Source organism: Sinohyriopsis cumingii, chromosome 9, assembly GCF_028554795.1.
Source record: "Sinohyriopsis cumingii isolate HCF-2022 chromosome 9, ASM2855479v2, whole genome shotgun sequence".
Lineage (NCBI taxonomy): Eukaryota > Metazoa > Mollusca > Bivalvia > Unionida > Unionidae > Sinohyriopsis > Sinohyriopsis cumingii.
Genome location: NC_142969.1, coordinates 18425845 through 18442828, shown reverse-complemented (window position 1 = coordinate 18442828; position 16984 = coordinate 18425845). Strand labels below are relative to the sequence as shown.

Below are 16984 nucleotides of genomic sequence, written 5' to 3'. Positions count from 1 at the left end.
TTCGCATGTTAACAAAAGATAATAATAACATATATTATATTATTTCTTGGATTATGACGTAACACTAATTTCAATATTGTTACCGGGCTTGAAATTGGCATTATTTTAAAAGAAGCAAAATGGCAGATACAAAGAGCGGGCGACTGATATAAACGTTGAATTATGAAATAGTGATAGACAAGAGGAAATTTATTTGCAAATTGATTCAAGAACTAAAACTTAATTGCAATATCTTACATTTCAAAGCATGAGTGTTATGGATCTATTTACAACTGATTCTTGTTAAAGTTTTGAAAACGGTTTATGTGTGTTGAAAGACAATGGATTAAAACTGCATCTTTTAATCCTAAATTCTTTCAAGGAATAGTAAAATGGGCGAGAACAAGTTGAAATGGCATTCCTTGTCCTTAGCAGAAAAGGCAAATGATATATGATTTAAGATGAGGTAGCAGTACCTAGGCACTTGTCGCCGTCTGTCAAATAGCCTTGTGGACATTGGGAACACTTAAATGCTACCCCAGTATTCTTGTGTTCAGATGCATCCACGTCAGTACAGGAGCGATTCAACGAACACGGTGAACCGTTGCATCCATTAAAATCTAACTGACAGCTGCTGCCTGAAGAAAAAGATGATTTACATTGTTATATTAAGCGTGTATTTTTCACTTACAACTTAAGAATTCTACACTGAATAAATAAAGGAAAAGAGACACATCACAGCGCACGGATGAAGGAAACATAACAGAAAAATAAGAAACAGTATTGTTTATGTGATAGAATGTTTGCGATGCGTACCAGTATTTAGTTTAACCTATTTTATAATTGGTGTATATAAATGTTGGGCTACCCAAGCTAAATGTTATGCTATCAATTATGTCTCTCTAGGCCAACATGTAAACGGACTTGATTTAATATCTTATAACCATTCATTTCCATCACATTTATGTCATTTAGCCAAATTTTGGTTCTTCATTCTGTCAAGAGTAGGCACTTTCGTTTCTCAAATCATATTTTGATGTTTCGTATTCACCTTCTTTCCATAAAATTTTGTCACGCCAGTTATACATTCTTACTATACTTAATTAAGACACTCAAAAGAAGACAGGTCGCAAAGATATTATGTAGACGAATGACCTATTGTTTAATTAGGAAATAGATGAGTAAGAATGTCGGTGGTGTAGCAAGTAAGTATAAGAACGGACAAAACAGTACGAGCTTTGCAAAGTAAGCCAGTAAACAATTTTATATGCACTTATGTATATGTATCTTCGTATGATCACTTATTTAAACATTCACGGCTTTGGAAAAACGGGTGAAGTATGGCCATGGATCATGGGGTTTCGAATGCATCCTGTATGCAAGTGTCTTTCAGCGGCCAGTATTTCCATGTACGTGACAAATTCTTCAAATCATTATGCTAGAATTTAGAGAATAGTCAAGAGAGTGTTACCTTCCCAGTAGGGTTCACATATGCATTTGAGGATTTTTAAAGAGCACGTTCCATTATCTGTTTGGTATGTATTGAAGTCACATCTTCCATGTCCACTGCATCCATCGCATATATTCAAATCAAATATGATCGTCGGAGCAAAATAGCCTTGTTCGTCCTGAGCTGTGATGCTATAAAAGACCCATAATATCACTGCAATTTTTAAATAATTAATTACATTGAAAGCAACTTTTGTACCTATTTATTATAAATGTTGTCAGCTTGAATCTGAGCTGATTTAGATAATTGTTCCTTGCATTCTGTTTTTGTTTTCTTAGATATTTCTGGTTTGGATGGTATATTCTATAAATGCTATGTCATCAGCTAGCCGTAATAGCTTTTATTTTTGAAACAAGACCAATCAATTTTGTAAATTTATATGCTGATAAAATGGTCAATCACCAGTAGAGAGCGGTGCATTCGTACGTGTTCTATGACACATGTTTTCTAGCTTCCAATTAATAGCCATAGGGTTATGTTACATTTTAATGACTTCATAGTATTATTACTGAAGATCACATAAGCTAATTTTATTTATATGCATATTTCCATATCTGAAACTACTTCTCTATATATTTCTTAGATAATAAAGCATGATATGTGTCATTGGATTTATGCAGGTTGAATTGGATGAATGAATGGATGGATGGACGGTTTAAATGAATATAAAATGACGGCACGCTATGTGATGTCATATACGTAGGTACGTATGTATGTGTGTAGCTTTTAAATAACTGTCTATTTTAAATCTAATGTAATAATTAGAGTACCAATGAGGGTTTTGATTTTTATATGAAATACGTCAATGCCACCTATTCCCATTGATGTTTCCTCATTTTATCATAAAACCCACATACTATACACAAGTATCGATGGTGCAAAGTTTGTCTCTATGGCACATGTGGTGTTCATGTGATTGAGAATCAGCTTACGGCTGACACACCCACTAGAGCATTAGAATAGAGTTTGGTTGCAGTTCCGTATTGTGTGGAACAAATTGTAATTCCTATCACACAAATGTCCTGCTTGGTCGGCGAATATCACTCGGCATTAGTTCCCCCTCTGACAGCTTCAAACAGTAACCTGTTGATGGTCGTCGAGTATGGATCATCCGGAGATAGTAAATGCATCGCCGAACCAGTCCGGGTCAGTAGCACAACTTTGTCTCACGGTTCATACAGATACCGAAAAATTGATTTCCTAGGGGTTTTAACTGCGGTGGTTGTGAATTTAGTCCAATTATGTGTGTAATTTCATTATTCAATCCTGATTTGACTAATGGAAGTCGTGTTACCCAATCTGAGGTCACACAAAAGTGCTAGCCTTTTGGGTCCGATATCACACAGCCCTTGAAACGTTATACCTCGTCATATATTCATGCGCGTAGGAATGTTCGAATAACCGTTCTGCAAGTGTACATTAAATCGTTATATAATGGCTTGGCCACAACGCATATTAGTATATAAAACATGAACAGGTATTTGTAGTCTTTTTAACAGCACAGTAATAGATCCGAGACATTCATTACCAGGACCTATATGTAGTAATCGTGGTCATGTTAAGGTTGAACGTGTATTCCATCTGTAACACTTGCAGAACCTCTTACTGTCAACGGCTGTTTCTTTGTACCTGCTGGCTACATCGACTATGGTTAACGCGTATTCGTAGGTGTGTCCCTTGACATGATCATGTGGAATAAAGAAGAGATCAGCTTGATGAAACTCATTAGGTGTTGGGACATCAAACCATCCACATGAACTTTGTATTGGCACAGATAGGTATATTTGTAATAGTGACCTTTGGCGCACTTGCTTACTTTCTTCAGATGCTTCATGTGTCCAATACCCACGCGGACTGTATTATATATATTTGATAATGTCCGGCCTTTGTACCCATTATTTGCATTAACATATTTAACATTGCCCCCCCCCCCCAGCAATACTGGCGTTCATACCGCCTTTGATATTCAATCTAGCTATTCGTTCTCCATCACCTTGTCATACAATCGCATGCAGGTTTTGGATTAGATCCACGTCGTCACGTCGACGCACACGGAATTATTTGATGTTTCATACACAAGGAAATGTCGACAGCATCACTTGGTTGTTAGAATCAAATCTTATTTTCAGCCTTGTCCTGATCCAATATTAATTGTATCCATGTATATGTTGTTCACCGTGGTGTGTACTCCACTGTGGGTCTGGTAATTGCGGTAACATGTTGTTTTAAACCATGCATATTTACAGCCAATCAAGCTGGAAATGCGAATAAAAGTAAATGTGTTTGCCCAATATCGAACACAAGTTCCCTTGATTGTTGCCATACCAGTACTAGTCAGAACTCAATTTGGCTTTGCAGTGTGGGTTTAGCTTTGTGTGACATTGCACACAGTATCAAGACATGATTGTATTTTTATTAAACCATTGTGCTATAGAAAAATTTAAATTTTCAATGGCATCACGAAAATGAAAATTCACAGATGCTTTCAGGAAAATCAAAGATCTTTCCGCCATTGGTTTCTCGTTAAAGCTACACCTAGACCATTCAAACAATGTGATAGAACCAGTTACTTGTTTTCTCGCTTCCACTTTTGACCCTACTGGATCAGGAAAAACAACTGCTGCTGAATATGATTTTACGGTGGTTGACATAGAATCTGTTGTGCGTGATTGCGCCTTTGGCTGATGGTCAACCCGCGTAATGATGTTCTCACTGATCTAAAAAAGGATTTGAGCGACAAAGCATCATCGTCATCCATTTATTTCTTTTCCACAATTAACGAAGCACAGAGCAATGGCGATTTGAATTCAAGTGAAAATAGTCCTGTAGTTTACAACGATGCGATTCTTAAAAATCAAATAAATCTTGCGATAGAATATTTTTCACGATGTCGACGCAAAAGCACAGATTAGATAAAGTTGATTCTACAATGCGAACACGTGCCTATGATGATACTTGATAAGCCTAACATATTTTATTTTGGACCTGGTGTGCTGCGGTCCACACGTAGGATGAATTTGGTGAAATGTTTACACGAATCACTATACATACTTATATTTTTTTTCACCATTGATTTAATAGATGGGTCTGGACATGAAAAAGTCTTGCAAAATTATTGTGCGGGTCTGGTTGACTCACAGAGCAATTTAGCAATCATAACAATTGGATAAAATGTTTAAACCCGCCAGTAATGTATGGGTATGGAAAGTGACATAAAAAAACCGGCAGGGAACGCCAGGAACTGATTCAAATGTTATATAAAGCCGCAAAGGTGTCATAGACAGTCCTGGCAAATTACTCGAGAGGATGTCACAAGCATTTAACGAACAAAGTTCATTGCCAAAAGTGCAAAATACATTAGAAATGCAACAAAAGTAACGAAGGAACAAGTTGCAGCGCAAAAAGAAATAGAAGAAGAACCGGGTCCAATCCGAAAATAGGCAAGCGCACTAAGAATATTAAGAAAGCAACAAAAGCATCCGCATATACTTTTACATAACTGCTAGTGGTAAATGCCTTAGTCAAAGAAGAAGTTGGAGAAATTAGAAACATCTCAGAAGTGCAAACCGTCAAAAATTACTTCAAAGAATTTCACCTCCACTATCACTCGTATACCTGTCAATGTTAAAAACACCACAGCAAGTTTTTGTTGAACATGATTATCAAACAATGTTTGAAAACGCTATATATATATATATATATATATATATATATATATATATATATATATATATATATATATATATATATATATATATATATATATATATATATATATATATATATATATGACTTTATGTTCTTTATGTACACCTCGACTAGAAAAAGGCTGATCAAAGAACCATCACAGAATATAACAAATGTATGGACCAAGTAGGTATGCAGGGAAGATTACTGGGTCTAGACAAGCCTCTGATACATTGTTTGATGATGATAATAACATACTTTATATGATTGAAACTGGAGAAGGTACCCAGGCCAACGAAGTGAGGAAAGCTCCCGATTTGTAAACACCAACCTTACCCGATATTAAATTTCTTTTAGATGGAGAACTGGAACTAGAACAAACGTTCATATGATGGACAAAATCAACATGGATATGACGAACAACAACGACAACAAAGTGCATCAGGTATAATCCAAATCAATTATTGAGCTGTGACTCAGCAGAGTGCTTACTTAGCAGAGTATATCACCTGCGAATGTACCAGAATAACGAACCAAATTTGAAAATAAACATTAACCAATGTCAAAGTGAGTGGAGGAACAACCTAAACCCGATATAATATGCTGACTTGCTAGACGAGCACAACATAATATGGTGCCACCAACAACGAAAACAAGGAGAAGGCCTTCGTGGTTTCTGCGAGCCTAAAAACCTCACTGATAGATCGGAAAGAGTTGTGGGATCAATTCGTGCGTGCGTTCATGAAATTACAGCGGTTTGCGCACCAATCAAATTATGGACGAAGAAAGCATATCTCGTGTTGAAGCGTGAACTTGTTGCAGACATTAATGATGTATATTACCTCACCCATAATGAGTTCAGAGACGATTGAATCACGTTTGTGTGATACGCCAAAAATGTGCTGCGATGCAACAGGTTATTGTAAAGAAAACTCAGGGCGTTACCTCGATGATCACGATCTCTCCAGCAAAACCAGAATATAATGTGCCTTTTAATATACTTGTTACCGCTGGAGAATCACGCATAATCGAGACTGCGCTTGCGTAGATGGGAATTTATTATAACTGTCCTTTCATACTATCACATCCGTTTGGTGGTCTGACCCCAAACAACTGACTTGTTATTCAGCAGACACTGGAGTCACGTGGAATACTGTAGAAATTCTCGTTGGCGCGTACGATATAAAATTAATCACATAGAAGTGATTCGACAAAGAATCACATTGGTTACTGGCATATACTCTGAAATATGTATATAATAACAGGATCCCACTCTCACGTTTGTCATCTCGAAGGATTAACCGCATGCATGAATTCAATCTGTCGTCAGTAAGATCAGTGTTGGGTTGGTACGATGACATATCAGATAATACACGATTTTACTAATGGAATATCATGTCGCACATGACATTGTCAGAATTAGGTCAACGATGCAAATCAATGTAATCTGTGACGGTTATGAAAACGGATTTTCCTCAATTGTGGCCGTTGAGGGTTATATACGGCTTGAAATGTGACTAACTGTGCAACCAGATCATTGATATCATTAACGCATGCGTCTCCTGTATATATTTCACGTCATAATAATCGTTGACATATATTCGTTTTACCCTTGTGGATCGAGACAATCATATCGTAGATCTTGACGGTGAAACTTTGATAATACAACTGTAGGTTAGTGATTGACCTGATTTATACTGTACTGGCAGTCGTATGTGGAGAAGTAATGCAAGTGGGCGTTGTTAACGCTACAAAACGCGCTTGCGCGACATATTACTGCAATATCATTAGTGACGTTGTTTGTGCATTGGTCACGTGCGTACCAAAAGTGCTTGCAAGATTTCATTCACTCGTTGTCCCATTTGCTAAACAAGTTGCAATGCGAATCGTTGATAGCATCAAACATTTTGCAACGGATTGATTAATGAATCAGGGATTGTGATCGGTTCAGTTGATTCGAGATTGACTACAACTTACACCATCAAAAGTGGTACGCTAACATCAACAGAAACAATGATGAAAAATTATTAATGAAGCCTCTAAACAACAAATTTCAAAATAAGTGATTGAAAATCTGACAATGAGGAGTGCATTACGATTGTCTTGGAAAAGGTATTAGATAAAATCAATCATGTATAAACAATAACCCAGTTCGAAGATGCATCAGATTCGGCAGTTTACTTGCCTGTGTTAGTTGATCACAGCCAGAACTTTTCTAAGTAGTACTCATACCATGCTAGGGTCCCTAATCAACAAGTCCGGGACACGTTAAGGATTTTTCTTCCATGTAAGGCTTTTCAAGAAATTGAAGGAAAACTTGTATGCCTCAACAATATTAACGATTACAATGCTAATGTCCAAGTTAGATTTGCCAACAATGGCATGATTACTTTGTTTAACAGTACACTTTAATGACAATGTTGGTGTTGTAACGACAATTATCGGAATCGCCAGAAATAGTTATGATATCACGGGAACCGCTAGTAGAATAGTCATATTTGTAAAAGATGCAAGTTATAATGGCAATGATATACTATTAGGAACGTGAGAAATGCTGCAGAAGATGGACCAACGCCTGTTGTAATTATCGCCAATGTTAATTTCAACCTTGGATTTGTACGGCGTCGATCAAACCTTATTAGTAGTTTATTGAAAATTTTATGTGCAGTTCCTCTCAATCCCATATTTGGGTTTTGTAAAGATGTTCTAAAAGTTATTTTTGGCGCTAAACACACATTCACTTTATTTTGTAAGAACAACGTCAACGATTCATTATGGCGTAAATCAGGTGCTGCTGGTGAAGTTGAATTATCAGTGTTGAAACCGTGAATGCCTACGCTAACCCCTTCACTGACTAACGAATCACTCTAGTCATCGTTTAGGCAGTCGGGAACCGCTTCTGCCGTGCCATTTCTCGCATGTCAGATGCGCCTCTATCAGATCATAAGGTGGGAGTATTTATATGGAAAACAAGTATTCAACATAAACTTACTGCACCAAAATATGTGTTACTTTTCAACTTAGAAATAGAGATAACAGACTTGAGAATTGTAAGATGATATCTAACCACTTAACAGTGACTAAAATTTCTTTGCGGTTATACGGTCATCAGTAACCCCCTTAGGAAATTAGTCTTGACTATTGAGAAAATCAAACCGCCTGAGCATATCACAATCTGTTGTTGTTGTTATTTTCAGAAAAATCAATCAAACATGTTCGTGGTCTCTTTATACAAAATAAACTTGTGTGGACTGCGCCACACACACGTGAGGTCGGCACTGTCAATCTGGATTTTACAACAGGACCTGACACTCAGAGATAGCATATATGGTTACATATCAACATCATTTGCATTTCGACTGATATAGACTTGCACCAACATTTGAAGTTGTTAATTATTTAATTCGGGACTGTGGACAACAACCACTGTTCTATTCGACTGTACTGTTGAAAACTCGGCTTGATGTCTCCACCTTGGTCATCTTGTTCTTGAAACAATGCATCGTCTGGCGGGAAGTAAAACATCCTCAATAATATTACACACAATATATATTACCATTTACGGACGTTGCACAAGAAGAGGTGCAAATGTAGATTGGATCAGGTGTGCTATTTAAGCGGATTTGAATGTGATTACCAGCCGGTCTATAACTAATTGTTACTTTTAAACGCTAAACTGGTAAATTGCAAACATAAGATGTTATTATCAGATTGGAAGTCGCTATCGTAAAGAACGTTTTTGTACTCACTGTAAAAATTGGCACCAGAGACGCAGGAGTGTCGATTGCGTTCAACAAAATCTATATTGATATAACCAAGCCTCCGGTAAAACAATACATGTATGCAAAGGTCGGCTAGCTGCCCCAACACCACGCGTAATAACTAGTGGGGCACAATTAATGCAACATTAATCAGAGAAGGAAGGGGAAGCTTTGATGAGGCAACCTTAATAAACGGTCGACTTCATTTCACTTCTACTGAAGATGTGTTTTGATAGGCCTAAAGGACACACCATAAAGGTGCCCGAGTCAGAGTCATACTTGCTAATCATTACCGGAAGGAATTTTGCTGGGGTCGAATGGGAATCCTGATTATTGATAAGAGTCATCTTGGACTTCATTCTGGACAGGTAATGTGAGATATTAGCACGCGGGACAGTCCAGAAGTTTACACATTGGTGTTATCTGCTTCGTATATTACCAGAGATTAATTTCATATCGAAGCATTTCACATTTATTAACGAGGATTAACTTAACCGTGTTTGGTATTTGTATTTAAGATTAGATTAGCGCAGTACATATTATACTCTGTTTGCGGTGGTAAAGTTGGGGAATGTACCAACTGTATGTTTGACCGATTGAAAGCGGATATTAACATCAATAATAATTTTTGCTCTTTCTGACAACTATAACATTACTAAACTCTCTTGTACACTAAAATATAACCAAGTTAAGGACCAAAAAGAAATAAACCGTTGGGGCCACTCTGATGTACCAATACCAATCCGAGGTCAGCTTGGAATGACTGCTGCAACACATGAAAACGCCATGGCAGCAACCGTTGGTTTGGATTGTGCACCAGTCGGAATTGTTATTGTAGCTATATTGCAATAATTGGTGTTGAGGGTGGTGCTGGTAAAATAAATTCGATACGAATATACACCGTGTAACAATTGGTTTTTATTTCTGGGTAGTAAGTGTTATTTCCTAGTTGCTTATGCCACAAAAGTATAGAAAAGGGCTATTATTCCCACAAAACTTTGATTGTGTGACCAGGACAGTGCTATTTTGAAATTTACCTATATCCAATGAGAAAACGGGCGAATTTGTGTTTTTTCCAGATAGATTAAGTGCTGAGTAAACTTGGGGTAACTTCTAGAACTTTCTAGAACATTCCAGTAATGTAAATAGTAGTATAAATACAGGGCCTTAAGCCCACAGTTCAGTGTAGCTCCAGCTACCTAAGTGGATACCTATCTGCATTATTCTGAGATGGCATCAAGAGGCTGAAAGCATCCAGCAGACGCATTTTGCTATGTCTGTGGCCAAATGATCAAGACAAGAGTGAAAATGTACTCCGTGGAAGCGTCTGCTAAGACGTGTGAGTCCTACAAAGCGTATTTCAGCATGCCTGTCGGGGATCAAGACAAACACTGGGAACCTCATTTTACCTGCGAGCACTGCAAAAAGTCTGGAAGGTAAGATGGACAATTGTTGCTCGGAAAGTTATGTTATAACATTTGTTTAAATTTTTAAAATTGTAAAAGCTTTTAATTTTAAAATGTTTCACAATTTTCAATGTTATTCAAAAAATATATATATGAAAAATGTTGCGAGAATATCTTACTCATTAGTCATGTGTGAAATAAATGTATTTTTATAGGATGGTATAGAGGGGAAAAGAGAGCCATGAAGTTCGCTTACCCAAGAATTTGGCGGGAACCAACTGACCACTCAAGCCACTGTTACTTCTGCGTGGTGGACTCTTCGAAACGTCGGACTGGCAAGAATGCACCTTCCTCCCTCCATCGCCCCTTTGTCACCATACACTAAGCTCCCCATACCCACTCCTCCGGAGAGAAAGCATCGCCTTTAGAAGAGCGCAGAGTCAGAGAGTGAGAAAGACGTTGTAGATCCAGATGACAGTTTCAAAGGTGGAGTAGAGGAGAGAAACCCATACTACCCCAACCAAAAAGACCTCAACGACTTTTTCAGAGATCTTCGTCTTACCAAGTCCAATGCCGAGCTTTTCACGTCTAGGCTAAAGCAGTGGAACTTACTGGATGAAAGCGTGCAAGTTGCATATCAGAGGAAGCGTCATCAAGCTTTTTCCAGCTTCTTCATCCGTCAAGATGGGTTCTGCGTCTGCCACAATGTGACCAGTTTGTTCGAGGCAATCAGAGGCGTCTGTAACCAGAATGCCTCTTCATTGACAGCTCACCCGGGAACCTCAATGCCATTCTACTCCATAATGGGAACAAGTAACCATCTCTTTTCCTGGTTCACTCGGTGCATCTCAAAGATCATTACAACAACATCAAGATCTTGCTGGACAACTTGAAGTATGATGAGCACAACTGGGAGGTCATCGGAGACTTCAAAATGGTGGCATTCCTGATGGGTCTTCAAGGAGGTTTTACCAAGTTTCCCTGCAATCTTTGCCTTTGAGACGGCAGGGACACCAAGACCCACTACCACAGACAGGAAGAGCCACAGCGGACCGAGTTCGCTGTGGGGAGGTACAACGTCATGTGGGAGCCACTGGTGGAGCCCCGAAAGGTGCTGATGTCACAAATGTACATCAAATTGGGCCTTATGAAACAATTTGTCAGATCTCTAGATAATGAGTCGACAGCCTTCAAGACTTCTTCCCTAAGCTGTCTGAAGCAAAGCTCGAAGCCTGTGTCTTCGTCGGATAAAGATCATGGAGTGAATTCCCCAAGAAGTTCACTAGTAATGAGAAATCGGTTTGGAACAGCCTTTTTGCAGTGGTTCGGAGCTACTGGGCGATCACAACGCTGAAAGCTATGTAGAGTGGTTGCGACTCTGGTGAAGAAATACAGCATAAGGGGCTGCAGGATGTCCCTCAAAGTCTATATCCTTGATGCCTATCTTGATAAATTCAAGGCGAACATGGAAGCGTACTCGGAGGAGAAACGCGAGCACTTCAACCAGGATATACTGGACTTTGAACGCCGCTACCAAGAACAATATAACAAGAAAATGCTGGGAGACTACATTTGGGGACTGATTCATGAAAGTGATTTACAGTATTATCGTAAATCGCTTTATAACTACTCATTTCTAAATCTGTTGTGCTCATTTTTGCATTACGTTAGTATTAATACATGTTAATTTTGATTTATATGTTGACTTTAAGTGTACGAAAAGACACACATTTTCCCGTTTTCTCATTGGAAATAGGTAAATTTAAAAAATCACTATTATGGTCACAAAAGCAAAGTTCGTGGGGAATAATAAGCAATTTCGAAACCTTTTAGGCCTAAGCAATTACGAAATAACAATTACTATCCATGAACAAAAATTGTGTTAAATATAATTATATGCACTAATACGAATCTATTCCGAATGTTCGCAGAAGCTTAAAGTAGTCACAAAGTGACTAGTAAACAATGTTCGGTTGCTATCGATGATACAATAATTAGCATGGCCAAGTTCGAAATTATGTTGGCAGAAATAGAAAAGCACATAAAACTCGGAGCACAGATAAGGAACCGCATTTACAGACAAAAAAGGTCGGATAAAACGACTACCTTAGTGGTGGCATAAGCTGGTTTGCCAGTTAATGATCCCACTGTATCTATCTTGTATGACTCCAGGTATTGTTTGGTCGCATCACTTTTGTGGATTATTAAATATTGGGTGGGTTTTATGATAAAATGAAGAAAGGTTAATGGTGATAGAAGGCATTAACGAATATCAGTATAACCCCTCGCCCCAAAATACCAACAAAAGCCTCTTTATCACTTTATTTCATGTATATGTATGTATATATATATATATATATATATATATATATATATATATATATATATATATATATATATATATATATATATATATATATATATATATATATATATATATATATATATGTATGTATGTATGTATGTATATATATATTACCCCAGTTCACATTGATCAGCTCTGCGGATTGTAAAATTCACCTCTGCTGAGTTACTATCTGTTTGCACAAATTGTGCATCCACCGTGTTTGCCTCAAAATGGAACGTTACCGGTCCATCGTCGGTAGCACTAAATTTTAAGTTGATCGTCTCATCCCGTGTGACGTTTAATTTCGTAATCCCTTCAAAACGTAATGATGGAATTTTGTTTGCTGAAATACATATCATAAATATGCAATAATTAGTTAGAAATCGGGCCTACATAGACATGTAAACACTTTAGCCTCCTCGTAAGTGATGATCGTGTTGTTGCTGCTACTACTACAACTACTGCTAAGAAGAAAAAGAAGACTTAATCAATACACTATCACAAAAACAACACCACACCACACAACACAACCTACACACACACAACACAACCACACAATAATAATAATAATTATTATTATTATTATTATTATTGTTATTATTATTATTATTATTATTATTCTTTTCATTATTATTGTTATTATTATTATTATTATTATTATTGTCACTGTGGAGCTAATTATGTGGTAAGTCGATACTGCTTTCTCCTCTTTCTTTTTTTATTCAGCTTCATTAACTCTTGTTCTATAATTCCATCTGGTTTTTTCTCTCTAGGAGTACTTCCAGTAGTCTTAAATATGGAGGACCTTCAACAGTATTCGTGGTTTTCATAAGGGTACCGCTTTCTATAACAGGTCTGTACTAGTGATTTTGTATAGAGCGTTCAGCCTATTTCCCATTTGTCGGTCTATCGCTTAGTGCTTCAGCGATAATTAGTATGAATTTCGTCTTAGCTTCCAGTTTTTTGTAACTGAAGTATTTTGGTGCAATATGAGGTTCCTTTAATTGTCAGCTAGATATATGTTTGTTTTCCCCACGAAATTCAGTAATTCACATACTTTATAATTATACATACATGCATACATACATATGTACATACATACATACATACATACATACATACATACATACATACATACATACATACATACATGCATACATACATACATACATACATACATACATACATACATACGTTCGATTCACAATTGGGACCTAAATAATTTATATTTACAGAAGAAAATATAATAATGCTAACTTACATAGTTCATTTCTTCCTTTCTGGGCTTTCTCCTGAACAGTTTTTGTGTTTGCTGCCACATGCTCATTGTTTGTCATTATAAAGTCATATGAACATTCGGAGTTATTTCCACAGTGGATATATGCTGACTGTAGTTGTTCCGTCGTAGCTTCGTCAAAAAATTTCGGGGTGATATTTCTATGATCAAAGTCCGCATGAGCTTTTCCTTTGGGGTATTTGAACAATGATTCAGAGTCAACTATGGACCCTGAAGTAAAATGAAATAATATAATTCACTATATATATATCCCTTTGAATTTCTACAGACAAATGCTACCTCCCACACACACACAGATATATATATATATATATATATATATATATATATATATATATATATATATATATATATATATATATATATATATATATATATATATATATATATATATTTATATTCACACACACACATATAAAGTTTGATCTATACTGTGAATGCTCGAGGTAGTTTATAGGTCTGGAATGCTGACGAATGCAACTTACAGCTGATTCCATAACTAAACAATGTCCTTTCCGTTGCGTTTCCTTCGAGTACAGTTCCATTTGGATATATAAAATCGTTATTTGGATCACCATCGTAATTCCCGAGAAGACCTTTTGTTTTATTTTTGAACATTGGTGGCATGACAACTGCGAGAGTAAGCATTTCCGCTCCAACTGTTACATTTAATGATACTGGTTGTCCTGTTGATGAAAATCGCAAGAAATTAATGCGATGTCTTTGCAAAGCATATACACAAATTTTGATACGTTACTGTATTTTTAAATTAAAGATAATTGATTTATTTTAAAGATGCATGTTAAAAATCTACAACACACACATACACCCACACCCACACACCCACACACACCCACACACCCACACCCACACCCACACACCCACACCCACACCCACACACACACCCACACCCACACCCACACACACCCACACCCACACACCCACACACCCACACCCACCCCCACCCCCACACACACACCCTCACCCACCCACACCCACACCCCCACACCCACACCCTCACCCACACACACACCCACACCAACACCCACACCCACACACACCCACACACACCCACCCACACACCCACACCCACACCCACACCCACCCAGACCCACACCCACACCCACACACACACACCCACACCCTTTTTGACCATATAAAATATGACCGGTAGGAACTATTGCCGATTCCTTTAACGGATTGGAATTGATATTAATAAATATGCAACGAATTAAAGATATTTGAAACAGGTGTTTTGCATTATTGTGTCTCTCACTTATATTTATATCACGTTTTGGCAGACTTTGTGCCTGAATATAATCAAGTTTTTATTTTTTGCGAATGTTCATTAAATAGCGCGTTAGAATTCTTACATTTCAGCGAATACCAACCTGTAGAAGGAAAGAGGATTTTCAAAGTGTTTGTGTCATTAGCACGCGTAATGGTCAAGTTTTCCGTTGAGACAATAACGTCGGTCTCCATATTTGCAATTGCTACTGAATAGTCGATACCATTTCCGTAGATGTATGTTCCTGCAAAACATAATGCATTTACCAAATGGTATTTGCAAATTTTATAACATTAAAATAGAGATATTAAATGTTTAAAAAATTAGACGTAACACTTTTTCACAGAATTATCAATGAAGACAATATACAATCGAATCTTGTAGACATTGTGATTAAGATTGTTGTTTAATACTTGTTTATTATTCATTGCTATGCTTACCTGAAGAAAATGCGTGCGACAAAGAAGAAAGTTGCATGATTCCTGTCAAGTTTGTTGTACGAGTCAGTATTTATAGCGACATAATTCTTGTTTTGATATATCATGTTACTACACTTTAATGGTCTGTCAACTCTACAAACTTTCTCACCATTTCGTTCGGCACTAATTTCAACATGAATGCTTGCGTTGTTATTATCTCTTGCTGCAAAAGCGGTAAACACGGTAGCATCGGTGAGTGTTCCGTTCTTATTTCTAGCCTTATCTGTTCGTCCTTGGAGAATGAATGATGTATTTTCCGTTTTCAGAGAAATCAAAGTAAATTCGCCCCATCCGTTGAAAGTGTAAGTTTTCGAATCCAAAGTCTCAATATGAGGGTCACCCCAAGACAAGGCTGAAATAAACGACGATGACAAATGAAAACTGTTGTTTTTAAAATCACTTTCTTATTATCACGAAAACTCTTTGGTATATATTGTGACAGGGTGAAGCCTGCTGAGATTTAATTTTCTAAGACATTGAATTCATGAATGAGATTTTATTTATAATTTAAATGAACGATGAATGAAACCGACACCATGCTCATGTACTTTAAAGTTAACAGTAGATTTAGCAATAGATTTACCAATGGATTAGCAATCTATTTATCAATGGATTTAGCAATGGATTTAACAATGGATTTAGCAGAACGAAGCGCATCGAGTAAATCAGCTGATAAAGGATAATGATGCCGTTCCAAACTGAAGTCAAACAGAACTTGTGACTTCAACGTGGGAATGAAACACTAATTCACGGATGGAGCTTATGCACATATGTTATTGATACATGGGATATCACCATGGATGATCAATGCATAGGTTATAAACAACAATATGAACAACGTATGATCTACCACCAAATGTATCAAAGTATGGAATATATACACGACTGTGAACAATGCTTAAATCTGTCAACAAGGGTGATCAATTTAAAGACTGTATTAAAATATGAATAATGCTTCATCCTCACGTAAGACATATGTATTATTGATTTTCACTCATACCCCGATAATGAGTTATTCATTGCACTCATATAATGATATTGGACATTGATCTGGAAATTGATCTTATATATGTCACATTATCCAGTTGCCCGTCAAGCTCCACAGCTCTCGTCGAACGGTCAGTTTGTCACTATGAATCACCCGCCTCTTCCAATCTGCCGAAGTATCCATCAATAACTTCCCTATTCTCTGCAGACCCATTGGTCACGACTTTTTGCTTCCTAACTACG

General features: G+C 37.1%; 1 protein-coding gene across 5 annotated transcripts in view; it reads right to left on the bottom strand.

Annotated features, from left to right (window-relative positions):
* The window catches only part of LOC149791331 (uncharacterized), a 113410-nt gene that overhangs the window by 20486 nt on the left and 75940 nt on the right, over positions 1–16984 (bottom strand). For all 5 annotated transcript variants that reach the window (XM_089969861.1, XM_089969862.1, XM_089969863.1 and 2 more), the window contains 7 exons: positions 15864–16106; positions 15379–15519; positions 14473–14673; positions 13952–14197; positions 12823–13033; positions 1451–1620; positions 456–617 (listed from right to left, as the gene is read on the bottom strand). In XM_089969861.1, coding sequence (XP_089825987.1) covers positions 456–617; positions 1451–1620; positions 12823–13033; positions 13952–14197; positions 14473–14673; positions 15379–15519; positions 15864–16106 — 1374 coding nt within the window. The remainder of the gene's footprint in view (positions 1–455; positions 618–1450; positions 1621–12822; positions 13034–13951; positions 14198–14472; positions 14674–15378; positions 15520–15863; positions 16107–16984) is intronic.